This window comes from Puma concolor, chromosome D4 (genome assembly GCF_028749965.1).
Source record: "Puma concolor isolate L17-30 chromosome D4, mPumCon1.1.hap2, whole genome shotgun sequence".
Classification (NCBI taxonomy): Eukaryota; Metazoa; Chordata; class Mammalia; order Carnivora; family Felidae; genus Puma; species Puma concolor.
Window position 1 is genome coordinate 80,921,592 of NC_141679.1, and position 23,843 is coordinate 80,945,434.

At 39.2% G+C, this 23,843-nt stretch overlaps 1 protein-coding gene across 1 annotated transcript in view; it reads right to left on the reverse strand.

Annotated features, from left to right (window-relative positions):
• The window catches only part of LOC112865031 (complement C5), an 86,392-nt gene extending 62,549 nt beyond the window's left edge, over window positions 1-23,843 (reverse strand). Inside the window, exons 1-8 of the mRNA XM_025931246.2 lie at window positions 23,725-23,843; window positions 19,895-20,087; window positions 17,090-17,252; window positions 12,797-12,867; window positions 9,611-9,702; window positions 6,286-6,368; window positions 3,581-3,671; window positions 1,448-1,562 (exon numbers count right to left, since the gene is read on the reverse strand). Coding sequence (XP_025787031.2) covers window positions 1,448-1,562; window positions 3,581-3,671; window positions 6,286-6,368; window positions 9,611-9,702; window positions 12,797-12,867; window positions 17,090-17,252; window positions 19,895-20,087; window positions 23,725-23,789 — 873 coding nt within the window. The 5' untranslated portion in view covers window positions 23,790-23,843. The remainder of the gene's footprint in view (window positions 1-1,447; window positions 1,563-3,580; window positions 3,672-6,285; window positions 6,369-9,610; window positions 9,703-12,796; window positions 12,868-17,089; window positions 17,253-19,894; window positions 20,088-23,724) is intronic.

Sequence of the window (23,843 nt, forward strand, 5' to 3'; positions counted from 1 at the left end):
TTGGTTTTTTGTTTTTTATACTAGCTGACACAGATTCCTTCTTCTAATCTTTGAGTTGTCACCCATGTTTCTGGGCCTGCTTTTAGTTCACTTTTGCTCCTGAGAGTTTGTTGGGTTCTATGATATTTAATTTGGACTTCACTGCGTACACATGGAAACACTAACTTAAAAACACCCAATGGGTAAAGGGACATAGAGTTAAGTCATATCATATTATTTAATTATTAACCACAACAGTGAAATAGATGTTGCCTTATTTTTCTTCTAAAATCCAGTAGCTTGAGGCCAGGGACTTTTGTCTTATTTACCTTCAAATCTCAGTGTCCAGCATAAAATCTTACATTAAAAAGAGGTGTCTGATTTATAACTTGAATAAACAGAACTCTTTGGAAAAACATAGGCTAAATACAAACCACAAGATGATACAAACCACAAGAATATACAAGAATGAGTAGAATGTATACAAGAATATACAAGAATCAGTAGAATGACATGAGCCCTTATCATCTGAGGTATAGTGTCAAGAACACTGAACAAGGGATAAGGGGACCAGGGCTCTAATCTGAGCTCCGGCAACCACTAGCTCTTGACCATGAGCAAATAACTTCCCAATGAGTTCATTCACTCAGAAATATTCATAGAGCACCTTCCATTTGCCAGGAACCAGGTTGGCTTTGGGCATATAATGGGAACAATTCAGACCCACAAAGGGTTCAGTGTAGAGGATGAGAGAGAAGCAACTAAACCATTGCAGTAAAGAAGGCCTTCTCAATCTCAGCCCTGTTGACATTTTGGACAGGATAACTTGTTGTTAGGGCTGCTCTGCACATTGCGGGAATTTGGCAACATGCTGGCCTGTATTCACTAAATGCCAGTAGTACCCCCCTCCTTCCCAGCTGTGACAACCACAAATGTTTTCTGGACATTGCCAAATGTGCCCTTGGGCATAAACAACGTCTCTGGTTGAGAACACTGTAATAAAGTACAAAACATACTCCAGTAAGGGAGGCTCGAGAGCTGGCAGGGGCAGCCAACCTAATTGACGGGAGTCAGGGAAGACTTCTCAGAGAAAGGGTGTTAACACTGAGATTTAAAGAGTAGGAAGGGATTAGCCAGGCCACAAAGAGGCAGAAGCCACAAAGGGACAGAGCATTCCCAGGCAGGAGCGGCACTGCAAACACCTGGAGGCAAGAGAGACTAGTGAGAGTTCCAGGAACTAGTGACCAGAACAGGAGAGAGGGAAAGGGGAAAGGCTGGTGAGGGAGGTTGATGTCACACAAAGTGGACTTCATCCTGAGGCCCAGGGGAAGCCAAGAGAGCATTTTAGCTTCGACTTGCACACCTGTGTAAAATGGGGGGTTGGACTAGATGATCTGGAAGTGACTTTTCTCCAGCCTTTGTGATGCATCTTTAGGTACGAGGGAACGCACGTGTCTTAACGTCTTACCATTGTGTTTTGCAAGGCTTTTTGCATCATTTCTTTTTGATCATCTTTTAAGTCGTCTCTTATTCCGAAAGTGATATAAACTTCAGCCTCAGTGACAACTTTATTATAAAAATATCTGCCAAACAATAATGCCATAAAATTGTTTTGCTAACATGGTTACAATAATGAAATTCAGATCAACTATAACAACTCGAAAATACATAAAGCACTCGATACACTTTAAAGTGTCTCCCATCCCCTATTATATCTCATCCTCATAAAGCTATAATAATAAAGCCGAAGTGCGGATTTTTATGACTCTGTGCTAGATGAAAAACAAAACGGATCTTGCTTGAGGAGATCAAAAGACCTCAGGTCCGGGATCAGGAAACACTGCTTCCTTGATGATTTTGGTGTCAGTGAAGCACTGTGCCCTACCTTCTTTTACACCTTTAGAAGCAGCACGCTCAATCTCATTGTTAGAGGAGACAAGTTCTTTTTTAACATTCTAACTTTGTATTTCCTTTTTTTAGTTTAGAACTAAAGAGAGGCTAAAGGAAACTTGCTGCGTAGAAAACAATACTATCGCTAGAGCTAACCTCCCTTATCCGTGGTCTGCACACATAAAGTAAGTTCCTCCATTAAAAGAAGTCAGTTTGTTGGGGCGCCCGGGTGGCTGAGTCAGTTAAGCGTCCGACATCAGCTCAGGTCATGATATCGCAGTTCATGGGTTCAAGCCCCACATAGGGTTCTGTGCTAACAGCTCGGAGCCTGCAGCCTGCTGTGGATTCCACATTTCCCTCTCTCTCTGCCCCTTCCCAGCTCGTACCCTGTCTCTCTGTCCCTCAAAAATAAATAAAACATTAAAAAAATAAACTACAAGAAGTCACTTTGTTAATTCTCTGTCAAATGAGTCTTTATGTTGGTTTAGACTAAGTAACACTCTATTTTAGGAATAAATGCTACCAAGAAAGGCAGTGTAGGATAGTGTTGAAAGGCCTGAACCCTGAAACCAGACAGACCATGTGACTTCCTAGCTGTGAGATCTTGGGCAAATTACTTAACAGTTATGTACCTCTGTTTCTTCATTTGTAATATGGGGACAGAAATAGTAACTATCTCATAGAGATTTCATAAAGATTAAGTAAGCTAATATATACAGAGTACTTAGAAAGATGCCCAACACATATAGTTACGCAAATTGGTTAATGATATTATATTGTCATTTTTAAATGACCTGAGCTTTTGTGGGAGATTGCTTGCAAAACTAACTCCAGTTCTCCACTGCCCCATATATCTACCACCTTTGGAGCTCCTCGTGGGTAAAAGGTATAAAAGAAATGTTTCCTTTGGGCTGGTCTTGTAACTTGCTTTGGACAAAAGAACGTGGTAGAAGTGATGGACTTTTATGCTTCTATATTCTTTCTCTGAGCATTGCTGCTACTACAGACAAATCTGCTGGATGATGAAAGATACACACAGTCCAATTATCTTTGTACTTTCAGCCAATCTAAGTCAACTGCCAGGCATGAAAATAAGACCTCCCTAGACCAGCCAGCCCCCAGGTGAGCTGCCAACTGACCCCAGGCACACAGGTGAGCACCGCTTACATTCAGCCTGGCCCAGATCAGCAGAACTGCCCAGCTGTGTTGTAAATGGTTGTGGTTTTAAAGCATTGGGTCTTGAAGAGGTCATGCGGCATTAGCTGGTTGATTAAGCCATTAAAAAATGACGAGAAATAAAGTCTTCACATTCAACCCCAATATCCTTATGTCACACTGGTTCCTAAACACACACATTGAACTTAAAACTTTAGGAGTTTTTGCTGTTGAGTAACCAACAAAACTAAAATCAGAATGAGCAAAAAATCAAAACAAATAAACTATAAGCCCGATGTTTCCTCAGTCAATCCCAAAGTCACGAAAAACACTGCCAGTAAATCACAGATCTCTGCAACATATATGCAAATTAGATCAACACATTGTACACCTTAAACTTGCACAATGTTACATGTCAACAATATCTCAATAAAGTGGATGGAGGAATCACACTTCTCACTTTGGGCAACTATCACCAACAAGAGTTAGCACTCAATTTAATTGGATAATCTGAAAAAAAAAAAAAAAAAAGAAAGAAAAAAGAAAACTTTCTTACCTTGCTTTGATAGTAATTTCAAAATCATTGAAGTCCTTATAGCCAATGAAACTATTTTCTGGTTCTATTGAGACAGAAAAATGTGGCAACACTGAAAATAAAAACAAAGAGGCAATTTTACCGTTTAAATTAGAGTAGCCTTCTTTCCAGTATAGTTAGACAAGCTGTGACATCAATACAACATCCACCTTGCCATTGTCATCCTCCTTCTCATCACTGTCAGCAATATCTCTGGGACACCTCCTACTCTACCCATCAGATGTTTATCCAGCTCTGTGTACCAGAAGCACTTTGCTTATACTTTGATTACAGCATTTATTCACTAAAGTATAAGCTCCTTGAAAACCAAAAAGGCTATACTCTATGTATCTTTGTATCTCTCCCCCTCCCACGCTTCTCATGAGTCTTAAACATAGTATATGCTCCATGAGTTTTGCTAAGTTTAAAATAGAAGAGGAAAGTTCTGGCTGATTTAACAGTTCCCTTTTTCGTCTTATAGATAAACCCATCCAGTCTCCAAATTCCAACATAAAACTTTGACTTTAGTCAAGAAGAGAAAGCTTATAATTAGCTAAAAGAAAGAACATTCATGCAAAATTTAAAATTAGGGTAGACAGGAAGGAGTTCTTTCCCTCTCTCTGTCTCTCTCTGGTATCTTGATTGCTCAAGAAAAAAGAATTTCACCTGTCAAAAGAGCACTGCCTTCTCTTTATACTAAAGCTGTGTACCAGGGCTTATGGATTCTTTATTAATTTTTTCTTGAGGGAGAGAGAAAGAGAGAGTGCTCGAGTGGGGGAGGGGCAGAGAGAGAGAGAGAGAGAGAGAGAGAGAGGGAGAGAGAGAACCCCAAGTAGGCTCTATGCCCAGTGCAGAGCCCAATGTGGGGCTTGATCCCATGACCATGAGATAATGACCTGAGCTAAAATCAAGAGTTCAACGCTCAGCCAACTGAGCCACCCAGGGGTCCCATAGATTCTAGTTCTATTAACCAGCGAAACTGTTAATAGAAAATTGAGTAATTGGGGCGCCTGCGTGGCTCAGTCAGTTAAGTGTTCAACTCTCGGTTTCGGCTCAGATCATGATCTCATGGTTCATGGGATCGAGCCTGACGTTGGGCTCTGTGCTGACAACATGGAAATAAAGAGGAATGCACTTTGTTGCTCTAGGGTGCATTCCCTATTTCACCAAAGATGAAGGCAGGTGTGTTCTCTCTGATATGACATGGAGGAAAACATTTCATCCTTTCATCTAATACCTATTTGCTATGTGGCAGGCATGCTCCTACTGACAAGGATATCCCAGTGAACAGAAAGATACAAACCTTGTCCTTAATGAGCTCATTAGTCAAGCAGTAAAGACAGTGGTAAGCAAATAATTACACAGAAAAACACCTATACCACAGTTATGAAAACCAATATACATTACAGAGAATCCTTCCCAGGAAAGAGAAGTTAGGAACAGATTTGCTGAATAAATGGCTTTTCAGCTGAGACTTGAAACATGAGTAGGAGTTGGCTAGGTAGTGGGGGAGGGGAAGAGTGTTCTGGGCAGGTGGAACATTGTGTCCAAAGTCACCATTGCTGGAGGGAAATAAGAGGATGAATGGTATAAAATGAGGCTGCAGAGGAGGTAGGCAGGGGCCAGCTCACAATAAGGATTTTGATTTCGATTAGCAAAGGAACGAGGAGCTATTGGGGACTTTTCAATAGAGAAATAACATGATGAGATTTGCATTTCAAGATTATTTTGGCCAATACCAAGTGAGAATAGCTTGGAAGAAGGGACAGCAATTAGGAGACTTTTGCAGTAGTCTGGGGGGGGTGGGGGGGTGGGGGGAGGAGCCTGGTGATGAATGGATGAGGATGGCCTCAGATGGTAAGAGGTGGATGAATTCTAGATATACACGAGAAGCAGCAAACATACTTGGAGGGAGTGGGATCAGGTAGGCTTATAGGTTATTGAGAGGCTAGAACCTTTGAAATTGTTTCAGCTTAACAAGTTATTTTTTGTCACTGTTTTGTTTGCCAATCGTTAACATCTGTGGATTTATTCTCCATATTATTATGAGTCTCCTGGAGGAATACAAAATGACTTCAAGCAAAACAAAGTTAAATTTGATATCAAAGCACATAAATACTCTAGTAAACAACTATAAGAATGGAAAGATAAGCCATTTATATGTTAATTATTAGTCCATTAATACGATTGATTCCGAAATAAGAATATCTTAAGTTTTCAGATAAATATATTAGGGATTAGTGAGCCAGAAGGAAAATAGCACTGAACTTGGGGGATGCAAACCCAATTGCTCTCGTTCGTTTCAATGACTTGAGTAAATAATTCGTCTTACTGGGTTCTGCTCACTTCATCTCAGCCTACTTAAGTTTCTCCTAAAATCATAATTTTTGACTGTCATTAGTCAAGCTCCCTGGGGGACTAGGTCTCTTCTGGCTCTCTGATGAGGAACACAAGTCCAGAGAGGTTTGTGAGCTTATTGGAGGGTAACAAAGGCATGCTAGAGCCAGAGCCTAGGCCTTCCAACAATGAGCACACACCCCTTCCCCCCCCCCAGCCACTGTTTACAACCATGCCAGCTGGGCTGCCTCTGCATCTGGGACTGATTCTGCCGTAAGTTCACTAATGGAAAGCATTAGTGCACAAACACTAATTTTTTTACAGGTAAGCTTTTAATTATCACAAATTACCATATTCTTTAACCTCAAAATATGCGGTTGCAGTTGTTGAAAAGTCCTCTTTATATTTAGCTCGGATTGTCCACACACCGTATCTGTGGAAGCAAAATATTTAAAATTATGGAAGTCATCAAGTAGTTTTAATTTGCCCAGAGGAAATCCAATCGATTCGTGTTTTAAAGAGGAGAAAATGGGGCGCCTGGGTGGCTCAGTCAGTTAAGTGTCCGACTTTGGCTCAGGTCATGATCTCACGGTTTGTGAGTTTGAGCCCTGCGTGGGGCTCTGTGCTGACAGCTCAGAGCATGGAGCCTGCCTCAGATGCTGTGTCTCCCTCTCTCTCTGACCCTTCCCCGCTCATGCTCTGTCTCTCTCTGTCTCAAAAATAAAATAAATGTTAAAACAAAATAAAGAGGAGAAAGTAAGTAGAGATGCATTTAGCCTATGTAATGTATTTTATTTGTGTAGAACTTTAAGTAACAAACAAATAATTGAGCATTTTCAGGACAATAGAAATTGTTTGGTAATTAGTTCTTCATATATTGTTATTTTTTTCAGGAATTTTGTCTTAATCTAGTCAATGGCTTTGATTTGAAGAGCTTGTGAAACTTGAGGATTAACTTAATTAATCTAAACCATAATTATACTAACATAATACTAAAATCCGCACTATAGTAGGACAATGTTTGTAGAAAGATACAAGTCGAGCTTACCCAGATGATACAGCGCACACCTCACATAAAAGAAGTTATGGTTAGAGACAAAGCATGGTTCATTTAAAGAGGAAAATGACCTGGGTTTAATTAACAACCTGTATTTAAAAATATTTACTGAGCACTGGAGAAACAACTGGAGATAAAAATGAACAAAATGGAAGAATTTGTCTTCATAGAGCTACAGTCCAAGAGATTTGTAATTCCCACTTTTCCATTTGCTGGCAAATTGGATTTGGGCAAGTTGCTTAACCTCATTTGTGAAATGAGAAAAATGCTATTTATCTTGCATGTTGGTTATGCAATCAATATACTTAATATTGTGACTATCATCATCATCATCATCATCGATTCAATGAATATTTGCCAAGTGCCTGTTATGTTGAAGTGTTAACGATGCAACAGTGGGCAAAAACAGACAATAAAGAGGCAAATAAATAAATGTAACATTGAGGTAAGTACCATGAAGTAAATAAATAAGAGAGTAAAAAAAAAAGGGAAAGAGAGAGGGACTACATTAGATGGTGCATCCAGGAATAGCCTCTTTGAAAAGGGAGCATTTACTTTGTGTACCAAAGAATGAGAGGAAGCCAGCCTTGTGAAGAGGAAGGTGAAGCACATTCTAAGCAGAGGGAACACCATGTGCAAAGGTACTGGGGTAGAAAAGTAGTGATCGTGAGGGGCTACCATGTCTGATATAAATAAAATCTGTTAGGGAGCAAATGGCACAAGATGAAGTTGGAGAAATGATAATAGTTATAAAATAATAAGATCAGTTCTGTGTGATAGAGCATGTAATATTTTCAAGGAAGTATGCATTATAAAAATTAAATCCCCAACTTCACTCACATTTCTAGAGCATCTTCAGTGAATTAATTGCAAACAGCAAATTAACTGCAAACTCCCTTCCAGAGGTCAGAAAAATGACTATAAGGAGATTTTGTTTTAAAGTTATATTTAGCCATTTATTTTTTTTAACTTTCAAATTGATTTTATTTTTTTTAATATGAAATTTATTGTCAAATTGGTTTCCATACAACACCCAGTGCTCCTCCCAACATGTGCCCTCCTCAATGCCCATCACTCACCCTCCCCTCCCTCCCTCCCCCCCATCAACCTTCAGTTTATTCTCAGTTTTTAAGAGTCTCTTATGGTTTGACTCCCTCCCTCTCTAACTTTTTTTCCCCCCCTTCCCCTCCCCCATGGTCTTCTGTCAAGTTTCTCAGGATCCACATAAGAGTGAAAACATAGGGTATCTGTCTTTCTCTGTATGACTTATTTCACTTAGCATAACACTCTCCAGTTCCATCCACGTTGCTACAAAAGGACATATTTCATTCTTTCTCATTGCCAAGTAGTATTCCATTGTATATATAAACCACAACTTATTTATCCATTCATCAGTTGATGGACATTTAGGCTCTTTCCATAATTCGGCTACTGTTGAAAGGGCTGCTATAAACATTGGGGTACAAGTGCCCCTATGCATCAGCACTCCTGTATTCCTTGGGTAAATTCCTAGCAGCGCTATTGCTGGGTCATAGGGTAGATATAAGTACACTTATTTGTCTTACTCTATTATAATTTCCATGAAGACACGGACTGTGGATTATTCATTTCCATTTTGTGTATTCATTCCTTATGTGCTTTGCACATATCAGGAAGATGCTCACTAAATATTTATTACATTGAATTCATTTTATTACATTGAGCAGTTTAAACTGTTCTTACATCCATTTTTAAAATGTTTACTTATTTATTTTGAGAGAGAGAAAGAGAGAGAGGGAGCATGGGAGGAGAAGCAGAGAGAGAGAAGGAGAAACAGAGAATTCCAAGTAGGCTCTGCACATGGGGTTTGAACCCATGAACATGAGATCATGACCTGAGCTGAAATCAAGAGTTAGATGCTTAACCGCCCGAGCCACCTAGGTGCCACCTTAAATCCTTTTCACATGAGGCCTAAATAAATAAAGAAAGAAAAGAAAAAAGAAAAGAAATGGCTCTGAGAACACTCTCCCTCTTGAAATCTGTCTTCTGGTAGTCTACACAGACAAAGACTACGGAGGACCAATATTTTTATAACTCTCAGAGCAAGGCATGGGACCATACCAGCCTTTTAGACTGATAGTCTCTTAGGTTCCTTGAAGGGTAGAGGGTTGATGGTTTTAATGAAAAAAAAAAAAAATCCTGGGGACTATTTTTGTCTCTCCCAAATTTTTATTTCTATATATAAAGAGGATTGATGAGAAGTGGGAGGTTTTTGTTTGCCAGAAACTGAGCCTCACTTCTCATTAGACTTACATTTTGTTTCAAACTTACGTTGTGCCCTTTTTGTTGAAGAACATTTTTTAGGGTCTTTCTACTTTTTCATTATTTATTTTATTTTAATTCCAGTTAGTTAACACGCAGCGTTATAGTAGTTTCAGTGTATAATATAGTGATTCAACACTTCCATGCATCACCCGGTGCTCATCACAAGGGCACTGTTTTTCACAGCCTCCTTTCTTTCACGCTTACACCATTTGTTAGCACTAGGTGGCTCCATTTGATTGGTTATCTGCCTCACAACCAAAAGTTCCAGATGTGCTTTTTAGAGAAAACTTATATTAACAAATACTTTAAAGTACTTAGGATTGGATGGAATCTTGAAGTCAGGAAAAGAGATGATTCCGGTATAATCATTTTCTTCCATAATGTCCACTTCTGATCCTTCAGGATCCTTTGAATAAAAAACAAACTCAAATCACATAAGCCACAAAAACAAGTCAATCTATTTATATTATCTTTGACTTATGGAAATATTTACTAACGAATATCTATGTCTCCAAATTAAATACGAAGGAGGAAGATCACTTACATGTTGTGAAAGGCAAATATGGTTCATTTAAGCTCCCTCTTTTTAACCTCTCCTCCATGCCCTGCCACAGGGAGAGGGAGGGAGAGAGAGGGTGAGAGTGAGAGAGAGAGAGAGAGGTTTATATTGGTGTTCGGCATATCCTAGTCTCAATTATCTGGAAGAGACTCAACTTTCTGTTGTATAACTAAAAAAAGTGTAACAATAACTGATGTTATAACTAACCAAATGTGAACTTACAGGTTTTATAGGTACCACAACCCAAATTCCATATCTGTTCATGTGAAGTTTTCCAAAGCAAACATGCTATAAAATGCTTTTATTAGCAAGACATTTTAGAATTGTGCCCTATGGACATTTTGAACTTGATTAAACACCCAAAATGGTTAATCAAACTTGAAAGTTTTCGTAAAGCTTCCCCCATAAATTTCCTTCTATGTGGGGGTTTGAAAATTATTGAAAGGAGGTTTTTTTTTTTTTTAATTTTCTTTGGACTACATGTAGAGGTCCATTTTGACCTTAATCCAGAAATTTACCACCATGTGCCATGACTGTGAAATTCACGGCCAGGATTTTAAGGTGTTTTTCCCTCGAGGTACAAAGGCCTATTCTGAACAAGAATCAGGATGGCAGCTAAATATCTTCTGTGCTGTTCTTTATCCCTGGAGTTCGTCCCACCCAGTGCTTCCATGTGATCTCTCTTGAGCACTATTTTCGGGACACTTCCTGTATACAGATTCTCTGTGGCTCTGGAATCAGATTCCTCAATCCTCTCTTCTTGGGGCAGCTCACACATGGGATGACTGGCATCCAGTTTCCCTTGTGCCAGGATTTTTCAGCACTGAAGCTCGACTGGGAGAAATAAAATAAAAAGCACCTGTCCACATCCTGTTCTGTTTTCTGACAGAAAAAGGGCATTTGAGCTGACACTGCCTCTCCTCACTCTGTCCCCTCCCAGACTCCCAATACCACTTGGCCAGTTTATTTGCGATCTCCTTTCTTACTCCCTCCTGCTGCCATTGGAAAATTCATCCTGTTCCCTACATAGGAAGTTCTCCACTACTTTTACAAATCTGTGTCTACTCTTTTAATTGAAACCTGTTCTATTCCAGAAAAGGATCGCTTCAGCCCTCCCTCTCACCTCCATTTAGCCTTCCCTCTGATCTCATGTGCCATTGGCCCTACTGTAGAATTTGTTTGGTTTATACTCCAGTGTGGTTTTGTCCTGTAGTATCTACTGCAGTATGTATAGCTATTCCTCAACTCAAGTCTTGGTTTCAGAGGAAAAGGCTCATAGTTTTAGGACAAGGCAGCCCACACAGACCCATTATAAACTGGTAAATTCGCATCGGCTTCCTAGTGGCTGTCAATGCCACTCTCATTGGCTTCCTCTCCTCACCCTCATTCAGGCAGTCTGAGGGGCCTCTCTCTGCATTTCTTCTGCTGCTGCTACCACACCTCTCCCTGCACCTAGGTTTCTGCAGCAGCCCAGCATGGGATTCCCTTACTGCACATCCCTTCACTTCTGCTATAGTGGTGCTCATGACTACACATTTGCCCTCCATTCTTTTCCCTGGTCTCTTCAGTAAATCCGCAGGGGTTCCTCCCTACAACCTGCTACATCAACTCTCAACTTCCAGGTCTGGTTATTCAAGCCTCTGGTGCCCTGTTCTAACTTTCAGATCTTATTGACCCCTCTCTTCCCAGGGATGCCTCTGCTCTGGAATCAGATTGCTTTCTTCCTATCCAATTCCTTTCACCTCTGATTCTGTTCTCGGTTGTTCCTTTCTAGCAACCTGCCCATGTCTTCTCCACCACTCTCAATTTGGCTCAATTGTGACAGGCCTAGTCCAAATCTCACTTCTTCCTTGACCCATCCCTTGGCCATCCTAAACTCTTTTCTGGACTGCTGGAGTTTACAGTCTATATCAATAGTTATCAGCCACATTCTTGGCACACTCTGATGTTTCACAAGTAAATCATTATAACATAGTCAGAGGTTAAAGTTTGTTAAAGGTTTATGATTTTTGTGAGCTATACAGCATTCCAAGTTATCCCTGTAGTTCACTCCTTCTTGTGTTCTGGTAAGGTTTTCATCTTACAGGGTTTTTTAGTAGGAGAAAAGGGGCTGCAGCCTATTGTGAAAGACCATGACTAATATACCTGCTGTTAATGGGTGAGTGTTACTTCCTCACAAAAGTTTTATAGGGCTGTGACACAAACTGGTAAGACCACAGGAGGCATGTCTTCTATTATGCATGTTATGGCTGATAAAGGGTTGATAACTACTGATCCTTACTTATCTCGTGTTTTAACACTATTTTTTGCACGTGTTAGTATGTTACTAAACTCTAAGGTGTTTTTTTTTTTTTTTTTAATGTTTACCTATTTTGAGAGAGAGAGAGCAAGTTGTGGAGAGGCAAAGAGAGAGTGAGAGGGAGGATCCCAAGCAGTCTCCCCACTACCAGCGCAGAGCCTGATGCGGGGCTCGATCTCACGAACCACGAGAGATCATGACCTGAGCTGAAATCCAGAGTTGAATGCTGAACTGACTGAGCCACCCACGCGCCCCTAAACTCTAAGTTTCTTAAGTGTAAGTGGCCCAGATTATAATTCTTTATCTTGAATGGTACAAATAAAAAAATCTCAGATGTAATATTCAATTAATAGTCAACCAACTCTTGGTGGTTGATTGATGCTTTTTAAGAAAGGAATCATGAAGGATATATTTAAAGCATTTAGCTCAAAGTCATAACTGCTGAAAGTTAATTTTCATGAGTTTTTTTTACATATATCTATTGTCGAGGTATAGACTTACAATGTTATACTTACAGAAGATGTTCAATAACCGTTTACCAAACATTGAATGAGTTAGTGTGGGGTTAGGACAGAGTTTTGGAACCACATACCTAATCCTGAAGATGAGCTAAATTATTATTTAAATAAATAACATACTTACGATGTAAGTTAAGACAGTTTCTCTTTTGGCTGGTTTCAGGTCATCATTCAGTGAATAAACTCTAACCTTTACTGTAAGAATAATTGATATTATCAAAACCTCCATTAAACACAAGAGTATTTTGATTTTTTTACAATAATCATCCTTAAAAGAGATGAGTATAATTAAAAAAAAACTCAATCACAAAAATCTACACAGAAAAAATCCATATTTAGAAGAAAGAAAAAGTTAGTTTACAGACATATACATTACTGAAGATTATTTTCTTTTAAAGAGAATTCTCTTGGATGTCTTTAAAGAGCTACTTTTCCTAGTGAAAGTAAAGTACAGGTCATTTTGTTAAAATGTATATCCCTACAACTTTTTGGGGAACACACATCAGGCCACTGTTTATCAAAAATTTCATGGTAAATAAAAAAAGAATTTCATAGTGATCTCTACCATATGGTTATATGGGAATATAATGTCTCGTATAAGAGTTGAAGATTTCAGTGGAAAATTAGGTAGTTTGATTTCAACATTATACACTTTTGCACTTATAAAAACCAGCAAGGCCCCCAAAGTATCCCTTATTGTTGCTAATGGCAGCTTTGAATTGTGTGGTATTATTAGATTCATTGAGCCAGATCCTACCATTGTTCTGTCATTGTTGAATGTGTAATGGCAAGGGCTCAGGAACAATTAGTTCTCTTTATTTGTTTCCGCCAGCTAATAGATCCCTCCCTGCCTTTTAAGCAAATGCATCTGCTTAGAATTGAACTCTTAACTGCTTGAGACCTGCTAATCTAGTTCCTTCCCATACGACATATTGTAATTTCCCCGATGTTCATTTACTGATGCTCAAATCATTTCATGGCCAAAACTTTAGCCACAAAATAAAATTGAAGTGGAGCCATAATCCTTTTAAAGGGTTAGTATTATGCAAAGCTCTACATAAAGAAGCCACATTAAGCTCTCTAAAATTGGTTTCAATAAGGTCAAAGCAAAATGTTCAGTAAATCTGCCCCCCCCCGCCCCCCCACCCCGCGCCATGCACACTCTGCTGTCCCCCTTGCCCTCATCCCCTTCCGCCTCGCGTCCTCCCTTCTGCATTAGGGACATACCCAGTTCAGACTGAGTGTCACTGGGATGCTGCCAGATGCTGTATGTCACAAAAAGTTAAGAGCTCAGGCCCTGGAGACTCTGGAGGTCAAAACTTTGGTTTCATTCCTGGGAAGGTCGCTTCCTAGCATGTCCCGGAGTGAGAGACTTAATCCCTCTAAATCTTAGTTCCCTCATCTGTAAAACAGAACTGCTGGTATCCATTCTGTAGTATTGTGAGGGCCAAATGAGACAAAGCTGTTACACAGCCTGGCGCATCATAACTACTCAACGAGTGCTTATTACTTTTATTTTAGTATTGTTATTTCTACAACTGCTACATATCTACTTTTTACCCAGTTGGAGTCTAGATTAGAAAATTAATCTTGTCTTCACGGCAACAGTGTATTTGGAGGCAAGATCAATATAATTCTTTAGTACCAAAGATAATGGCTTCTTAGGTTTTGAAAAAAGCGTATTGAATGCCTTCTATGTGTCGACACTGTGCTAGACTTGGAGATAGGGCGGTAAGCAAATCAGACACGGAGTGGAGGAGAGAGCGAACCCGTGATATCACAAGTGCATGTGCAATCCAGGGTAAGAAGCATACAAAGACACTGCCTAGCTTTCTCAGAGCATAGAAGAGGGAGATCTGAAGCAGTCATAGAGGTCAGAGAAGGCTGTGCTCTATGGATGACATGTGGGAATCGAGTGGGTGTTAATAAGTCAGGCGGGGGCGGGGGGCGGGGGGCATGCATGTACCAGGCAGAGATATACAGGCTTTAATATGGGCAGGAACGTAGTGTGAGAAAGCAGCTAGAAAGAGGTCAGTTTGACTGGTTTCCACAGATGAGGGGGAGCATGGTGGGTGATAAAGCTGGAGGGGAAGGCAGGACACAGGTTGTATGGAATTGAAGGATTTTGGCTAATATTCTGAAGTCCTTAACCTACAAAGCCTTGAAGACTTAAGCCTTTAGCCTTAAAGATGGTTCCACTAAATCCCTCAAGGATCTTCAGATTAAATGTGTGGATCAAGACATGAGAGCTAGAAATAACAAGATTTAATCAGTTCTAAGAGAATGACTTTTAAGTAATTTTTTTCTTCTGTGTAAATGAGGCTTTGTGCTATTCCACAGATCAAATGGTAATGGAAAACACTTCCCTAGTGCTTACTCTGAGCTAGACATTGTCTTAAGTGCTTTATCCATATGAATTCACTTATCTCTTACAACGATTCTGTGAGGTAAGTTCTAGTATTATCTCTATTCTACAGATGAGGAAAGTGGGGCTCAGAGAGGTTGAGTAACACGTGCAGGGTCATAGAGCTCACAACAGCCCAAGCTGGGGTTTGAACCCAGACAATCTGGCTCCAGAGTGTCTAATCTCCTAAATTAGCCTTTGATATAAGAGGAGGACAAGGGCAAAGATATGTCTGTTTCTAGGTATGATTATGTTTTAAAGTTTGTTTTTGAGAGAGAGAGAGAGAGACAGAGTGTGAGCGGGTGAGGGGCAGAGAGAGAGGGAGACACAGAATTCGAAGCAGGCTCCAGGCTCCGAGCTTCTAGCCAGATGTGGGGCTCGATCTCACGGACTTCAAGATCATGACCTGAGCTGAAGTCGGTCGCTTAACCGACTGAGCCACCCAGGCACCCCAAGGTAATTATTATGTTTTAAAGGGCCCAAGCTTTATGGGCTCTATGTACATACTAAGTCCTCTTCCTGGAGTCATGAGATGCTATTACTCTGCCAATGACAATCTGTCCAAGCTGACAGCAATATCCCACCCTTTCTAGGCCTTTCCTTTCTGAGCTTGTCTGAACAGGAACTCCTGCTGCAGTGGCCATGGTTAGGCCTGTTCCTTCCTACTACTGTCATCACCAACATCAACCAACATTTAGCAAGTATGCACTGTGTGAAAAGCGTTTCCACAAAGCTGGCTGGTCCCTCTACCCTTCCCCCTGTCCTTCACCAACAATAACATTATTGAAAGTCCATAAACTCCCCTCCCACATGTAGCTCTCTTATAATGCTATCTTTGATGTACTCAAAAGTTAATGATGGTGAGAAGAAGATACAGAGGAGTCAACTGACTGCAGACATGTGACCTTTATTCAGTTTTGAGAGACAGAGCGCAAGCAGGGGTGGGGCAGAGAGAGGGAGACACAGAATCTGAAGCAGGCTCCAGGCTCCGAGCTGTCAGCACAGAGCCTGACACGGGGCTTGAACTCACGAGCTGTGAGATCATGACCTGAGCCAAAGTCAGACACCCAACCAACTGAGCCACTCAGGCACCCCTACACTTTTTTGAGTTTTACTTTTGGTTCACTGGGAATAAATCCAGTCATCCATCAGTCATAGAATGTTGCCTGCTATCCTGCCCTTTCTCCCACTAACAGAGGAACCACGAATATGAAGCAATATTCTATTAGAAACTTTCTTAAGTAGGGGCGCCTGGGTGGCGCAGTCGGTTAAGCGTCCGACTTCAGCCAGGTCACGATCTCGCAGTCCGTGAGTTCGAGCCCCGCGTCGGGCTCTGGGCTGATGGCTCAGAGCCTGGAGCCTGTTTCTGATTCTGTGTCTCCCTCTCTCTCTGCCCCTCCCCCGTTCATGCTCTGTCTCTCTCTGTCCCAAAAAAATAAATAAACGTTAAAAAAAAAAAAAAAAGAAACTTTCTTAAGTAGAGTCCCTCAGAAAATTAATATCCATATATCTGTTATCTAATTTATTCTTTGCTGAATCATCTGATTCCCTAGGGTTGGATTTGTTTTCTGAATTTGAGGAATAGCTCCAAAGTCAAAGGAACTTTTTAAAAAATGAACATGGCTCCATAATAAATTATTTTCTCATTTCCAAAATTATATTTGCAATTACATCTTCTACTTGTTTAATAAATAAAATATAACACAATATTTCACAATTTTTAAAAAAGCTTTTTTCTCCATGGAAACAACTAATGGGGCAGATTATATAATGGTTCATTTTGTACTTTCCATACGAATTTAAAATTTATACTTAAATGGTGTATTTAGTAATTTCTATATAAATTTTAGATTAAAATGCTATTTATAAATATAGAAGTCATTGGGAATTGAGACTCTTTTGATCAAGTGGGAAACTTGTGTCCATTTAATTTCAAGTGTAAAAAAAAAACTCTACAGTATAATGTTAATCCCCCCCTCTCCACCACAGAGGAAGAGGCATCTTATACCCTACCTGACTGTTGTGGAGTGTAAACAGGCTTGTCTGTATGAATGAAGAGAAATCCATTGTCGTAGGTTATTGGCACTTTTTTTGATCTTGAAAAATGCTTCGATACAACTTCCAAATACACATGTGAAACTGGGTTCTGTCCTCCAGACAACTGTTTGGGTTGTACCTGTTAAAGAAAATGTTGATGGACTATAGTTTTTAGGTTATAAAAACTGTTGATTTTCTGAGTCCTACTGTCATTTCAATAGAACAAAAAAATGGGTATGAGTATTTAACCATTTAAAAGTCGTAGAGGAGCCAGAATACTGAATAAATTTTACCCAAAGTGTGTCACTGTCAAATATCATAGTCAGGATTTAGCTTTAAGCAATTAAAAGTCTTTTGGTTTCCATGTTTCCTAAATTTTATATACCCTTAATAAAGCTGCTGCTATAGAAGCTTCTTAACAAACGTTCATTTCATCAGCTCACTGGATTAGCCCATGCTCTCCACTCCCTCAGTGCCACATCCTGCCTGATGTTCAGGACACTTTGTACTCTCTCTATCCTTCTGCCCCCACAGGTTGACCTGCCTGCTTTCTCATTTGGTGTATGTAATTGTAATTACTTTACATACGTTTGCATGATATGCAAATATAATACATAAAGAGTAATAAAAGAAAGAAAAGTGTTTCTATGAAAACTCAGGCTTTGGAAACATGGGGTAAAAGTTAATCCCTAAAACCAACAGCCGTGGAATTAAATCTGTAAGATCACTGTCAAAGTTTGGAAGACAATAGAAACCTATAAAGACTCTGCACTCAGATTGCTTTACAAGTGTCTTTACATTCTTTCTCCGTTTTAAAGAAACAGAAACTGTAAACAAAGATGATTTGTTAAAGGTGCAATGCATAATAAATAAGATTTGACACTCCAACCAGGGTGCCCATGCTTAAAGAAAAGACCTTGGCACAACATCAAACAATTGGCAAACAAAGATACATTACAATGTAAAATTAAATGCCGAAGATATGCATCAAGTTTTATGATTCCCTACTTAATCTACTCTTTCAATTAACTATCTAAGTCTGCTCAAGTCATGAGCACTTTCTGTGATGATGGAAATGTTCAATATCTACATTGTCCGATATGGTAGCCGCCAGTCACATGTGGCTATTTGAGCACTTGGAATGTGGTTATTGTGACTGATGAATTGAATTTTTTATTGCAGTTAAATTTGATTGATTTAAATTTAAAGGTAACAGCCACACATGTGTGGCCAGTGACATCAGATATAAGAGTGTCTACTGAAATTAATTGGGAAATTAATTTTAATTCTTAATAAACCTAGTAACTGGAAGTATTTAAGAGATTAGGGGATTTGCAATCAAGAACATTAATGAAAAACTTCCTACATTTGGTTACAATTTATTTAGATCAGTGTTTCTCAAACTTGAATAATATACAGACTCCATTTATTTATTTATTTATTTATTTTTTTTTTAAATTTTTTTTTCAACGTTTTTTATTTATTTTTGGGACAGAGAGAGACAGAGCATGAACGGGGGAGGGGCAGAGAGAGAGGGAGATACAGAATCGGAAACAGGCTCCAGGCTCCGAGCCATCAGCCCAGAGCCTGACGTGGGGCTCGAACTCACGGACCGCGAGATCGTGACCTGGCTGAAGTCGGAGGCTTAACCGACTGCGCCACCCAGGCGCCCCTACAGACTCCATTTAAAGGATAAAATGTGGGGTGCCTGGGTGGCTCAGTCAGTTAAGCATCCAACTCTGTTTTGGGTCAGGTCATTATCTCATGGTTTGTGAGTTCAAGCCCCACATCAGGTTCCGTGCTGACAGTGCGGAGCCTGCTTGAGATTCTCTCTTTCCCTCTCTCTCTGTCCCTCCCCCTCTCACTCTCTCTGTCTCTCTGTCTCTCAAAAATAAATAAATAAACTTAAAAAATTTTATAACGGATAAAATGTTCTGGAGGACTCTCAGTGCTGACTTTTTATTGTTTATAATATAATAAAAATTTATTTTTATTACAATGTTACTTAAATATGTAAAACCTCAGACCAGTGTAATCTTCTTATGCTTATGAGTTTTATATAATTATAAAACCAAAACAGATTTATGAAATAAATTCAAAATACTGAATATCAATATAATTCTCATCTTAAGCTCTTTTGTTTTTTATTTTTATTTTTTTTTAATTTTATTATTTTTAAGTAATCTCCACATCCAGCGTGGGGCTTGAACTCATAACCCCAAGATCACAAGTGCACAATCTACTGACCGAGCCAGCCAGGCACCCCTCTAATCTTAAGCTCTTTTAAAATTTCAAATATAGATTATTTTTTAAGGAGCTCATTTTAAAGAAACACTGGTCTAAATGAGCTTCAGAGCCCCTTCCATGTCTAGTTGTCTTTGATTTTCTGGTTGTTTACTTTTGAATCTATATCAGAATTTAAAACAGCATTTTGAGCAGGAAGTAATTTTTAGTTAGAATTTTATTTTATTTTATTTTTTCGACGTTTTTTTATTTTATTTTTGGGACAGAGAGAGACAGAGCATGAACAGGGGAGGGGCACAGAGAGAGGGAGACACAGAATCGGAAACAGGCTCCAGGCTCTGAGCCATCAGCCCAGAGCCTGACGCGGGGCTCGAACTCCCGGACCGCGAGATCGTGACCTGGCTGAAGTCGGACGCTTAACCGACTGCGCCACCCAGGCGCCCCTTAAATGGCCAAATCTCTACAACATTCAAAGTTGGTACACATTTTGTTGAGAATATTCTGTATGTATAAAGAAAATGAAGAATAAATACATACTGTTAAGACTGCAGAGTTTTGGAATTTATTCTCCATGGATAAAGTAACATAGCCTGAAGAGTAACTAAATTTTTTATCAGGATAACTTTTAAGAGAGATTGTTGCATCAAATGCTTCGGTGTATCCATAAACTTGAATTACAATATTTTCAGATGCTCCAACACGGAATATTTTTGGCGCTGAAATGACATACCTGTTGAAACAGGACAAAAAAAGGGCCGTTATCTTTAGGTGATTGCATTTCGTCGTGTTTCTTATTTTTTCATCTCACTTGAGAAATTCAAATAGGCACATTTTCTCAAAAGTGGTATTTTTAAATCAAAGTTTATTAGTGATCTATGATAATTTCGGCATGGCTTCCAAGAAGAAGAAGCTTGGAATTAAGACTTGAGAAACAGAGCTGGAGATTTAGTTAGCATTTAGAAAGTTACTAATAACACTTTCCCTGAGCCGCGGCAGCAAAGAGAGACTCTGAATGCTGTTGACTGGAATATGTACCTAAGGTCAATATATTTACTGAATGAAGAAGGCGACAAAGGCACCAGGGATTGAATTCCAGTCTGTCATCTACTGGTTGAGTGACCATGGTAAAGTCACTAACCCTTTCTAAGACCAAAATAATTTACCTGTGAAAATATCACCTTCTTTACCAGCTTGCAGTAAGGACTAAATGAGAATATGTATATGAAAACACCTAGCGTGCTTAGTACTCGATAAATGTTAAGTTTCCTTAATTTGACTAAAATGAGTTAAAAGCTATTCCCAATATTGTTTTTCACATGGTTTATACAAGAATGCAAATGAGTCTATATAGGTTTTTGAAATAAATTTTTTAAATGTGTGTATTTTCATTGGTTTGTTAAAAGAACACTTACAAATATAAACTCTTAGTTATATTTCATGAAAGTGGCTAATTTGGATAGTGAGAGCCATATGTGTGATTACACAGGAAAAGAAAAGTGTGCTCCAACCCAAAAGGTCACAGTGACGGACTAATTCAAGTGGCCGAACAGGCCTGGAGGCCACCTGCCATGGCACCTGGCAGAATTATTGCGGGCCCCTGTCAACAATATGACGTTTAAAAAGTCAGGAAGTCTTTGGTAACAAATGAAATTAATTTGGAAGCAATTAAGTCCTTTTAAAGCATCTGGCAGCAAACAAATTGTAAAAGAGGGAAAAGATCTCCAGATTTCCAACCATCATCTGAATTCTTCAAATGCTTACCCAGGAAGAGGAGGAAATGAGAAAAGTTAAGTTTTGCTGATAATAAGGTACATTTCCTGAAATCTGTGCTAGGTACTGTTTTAACAACTAGATAGATAGATAGGTAGATAGATATACTCACTTTGTGCTACAACCACTCTGTGAGGAAGATCTTATTATTACTCCCATTTTACAGATGAAGAAACTGATAATTTACTTGCCGAAGGTCACACAGTTAAGTTACAGAATTAGGAATTGAACCCAAGCAGCCCGTTTCCTGGGTTAACAATTTCAATTGCTATACTAAACTAGATAGCAAGAGTTACGCAATCTGAAAAATCTAGAAAAATACGCTATTTTAATTTCAGCATTCTCGTTTTATCTTTTTCAGTTTAATATTGTTTTAATTTTGAATTGTCCATGTGGTGGTGGTGGTGGTGATAAAACATAAAGTATTCAGTATTTAGAAGTCCCTAAAAGATGGCTTTGGAATCACCCTTCATACAGATTCTGGTCTTTATTGGCTTATCAGTACCACAATCTATTTACATAAAAAAACCATTCTTAAAAAAATATATCCTACTTTTCTTATTTTCTTTCAACAGTTTAAGGGGGTCAGGCCAGGGACGCCTGGGTGGCTCAATTGGTTAAGTGTCTGGCTCTTGGTTTTGGCCCAGGTCATGATCTCATGGTTTGTGAGTTTGAGCACCACATTGGACTCTCCACTGACAGTGGAGAGCCTGCTTGGGATTCTCTCTTCCCCTGCCGCTACCCCACTCGCTCTCTCTGTCTCTCTCAAAATAAATAAATTAATTAAAAATATTTTAAAAAGAAAAGAAGATCAGGCCACTGAGCTTGCAGAGAGGCAAAAATATGACTTTGGCCTCTACCTGGAATACTCTTTCCCCAGATATTTGCATAATTTGCTTCCTCTCACTTTCTACAACTTTGGGGTAAGGCCCCGTCATTTCTTTATCCTCTGACTCTATTTTTTTCTTCCTTGTACTGATAGCCACCTAATATTATTCATTCATTCATTGGTTCATTCATCCACCCATCATTTGCTTCTCCCACTAGAATGCAAGCTTTATACCACCTATTACATCCCCAGTGCCTATCACATGGTAGGTGCTCAATAAATTTTGTTGAATCAATCAGTCAAATTAATTATATTGTTCGCTATGCTGTAAGCAGCACACTGTCATTTTTTCAGAGAAAGAGAGGAGGTGCTTATTAAGGGCCAGTACGGTGTAGTAGAAAGAATTCAGAATCATGAGACGCGGGTTCTAGTCCTAATTCTACTACTAATTTGAAGTCACTTAATCTCAATCTCCCTGAACTTTTGCCACTTGCCTCTCAAAAGCGACTATATAAAAACTACCGAGGGAAGGGGGTAAGATTGTGGCCATGTAAGAAACTCAGATAGGGGTGGGAGAGTGTTGTAAATTTATGACATCCTGAGTATACATTTATATTTATATTTTCAATATTTATGTATACATTTATGACAAAATGAAAAAAAGAAAAAGCAAACCAAAGTGGAAAAAAAAAGAATCCTTAATACAAGCCCTGCTTTTGTCTCCCTCCAGCAGCATGATCTTTGGCAAGTCACTTTCCCCTCTGTCTGGGTTTATCCTTATATGTGAAATAAGTAGGTTCAATTAGATACTTTCCAGTTCCTTTTCAGTACTAAAATGCTATTTCTAGATACAAAATCATTTATTTATTTATTCATTTATTTATTTATTTAGAGGGAGTGAGAGTGAGCACGAGCGGGAGAGGGACAGAGAGGGAGACAGAATCCCAAGCAGGTTCCACACTGTCAGTGCAGAGCCTGACCCATAACCTGAGTTGAAATCAAGAGTTGGACGCTTCACTGAGCCACCCAGGTGCCCCCCAAATCAGTATTTTTTTAACATTTATTTATTTTTGAGTGGCAGAGTGAGACAGAGCATGAGCAGGGGAGGGGAAAAAAGAGAGGGGGACACAGAATCTGAGGCAGGCTCCAGGCTCTGAGCTGTCAGCACAGAGCCCGACATGGGGCTTGAACGCATGAACCTCGAGATCGTGACCTGAGCCGAAGTCAGATGCTTTACTGAATGAGTCCCCCAGGCGCCCCCAAACCAGTATTTTTTAAGAAATACTTTAAAATGCACAATATTTCTATAACACCAAAATTTGTGAAGAATTAATTCATAAATTTAGTTACATAAACAGTTACAATAGGTTTTCAAATCACAGTATTAGAATTGACCTCAAAGTAACATGTGCTTTACTATGTACAATAAGTACATGGAATATACAAAGAAAATTATGAACCAAATAGAAATAAGCAATCAATGGCAAGAAAGTTTGTTATCTTGAGTTTATTTTCTGCTCTTCTGAAGAGGAATTCAAACAATCACTTATGTAGATTTTTATAAATAACAATCCCATAAAGCTGCTGTGTTGTAAGCCACTCCTCAAATCAAAATGCTTCCATGACTTTCTCATTCAGAGGTGAGACTATTCACCAGGTACTCTAGGAAGTAGAAAGTTATTTTCAAATTAGCACCATCTACTGAATTTATTTTTCACTCATCACAACTAAGATGCATTGATAAATGAAGATGGGTTCTTTTACTTACGTTTGTTCCTGTCCCCAACTTTTACCCAGGAAGATTAAAAAAACAAGTATGCCCCAAAGGCCCATGGCTGGAGGTATCAGTAAACCATGGATATAACCTTTTTGAAGCTACTCTCCTTT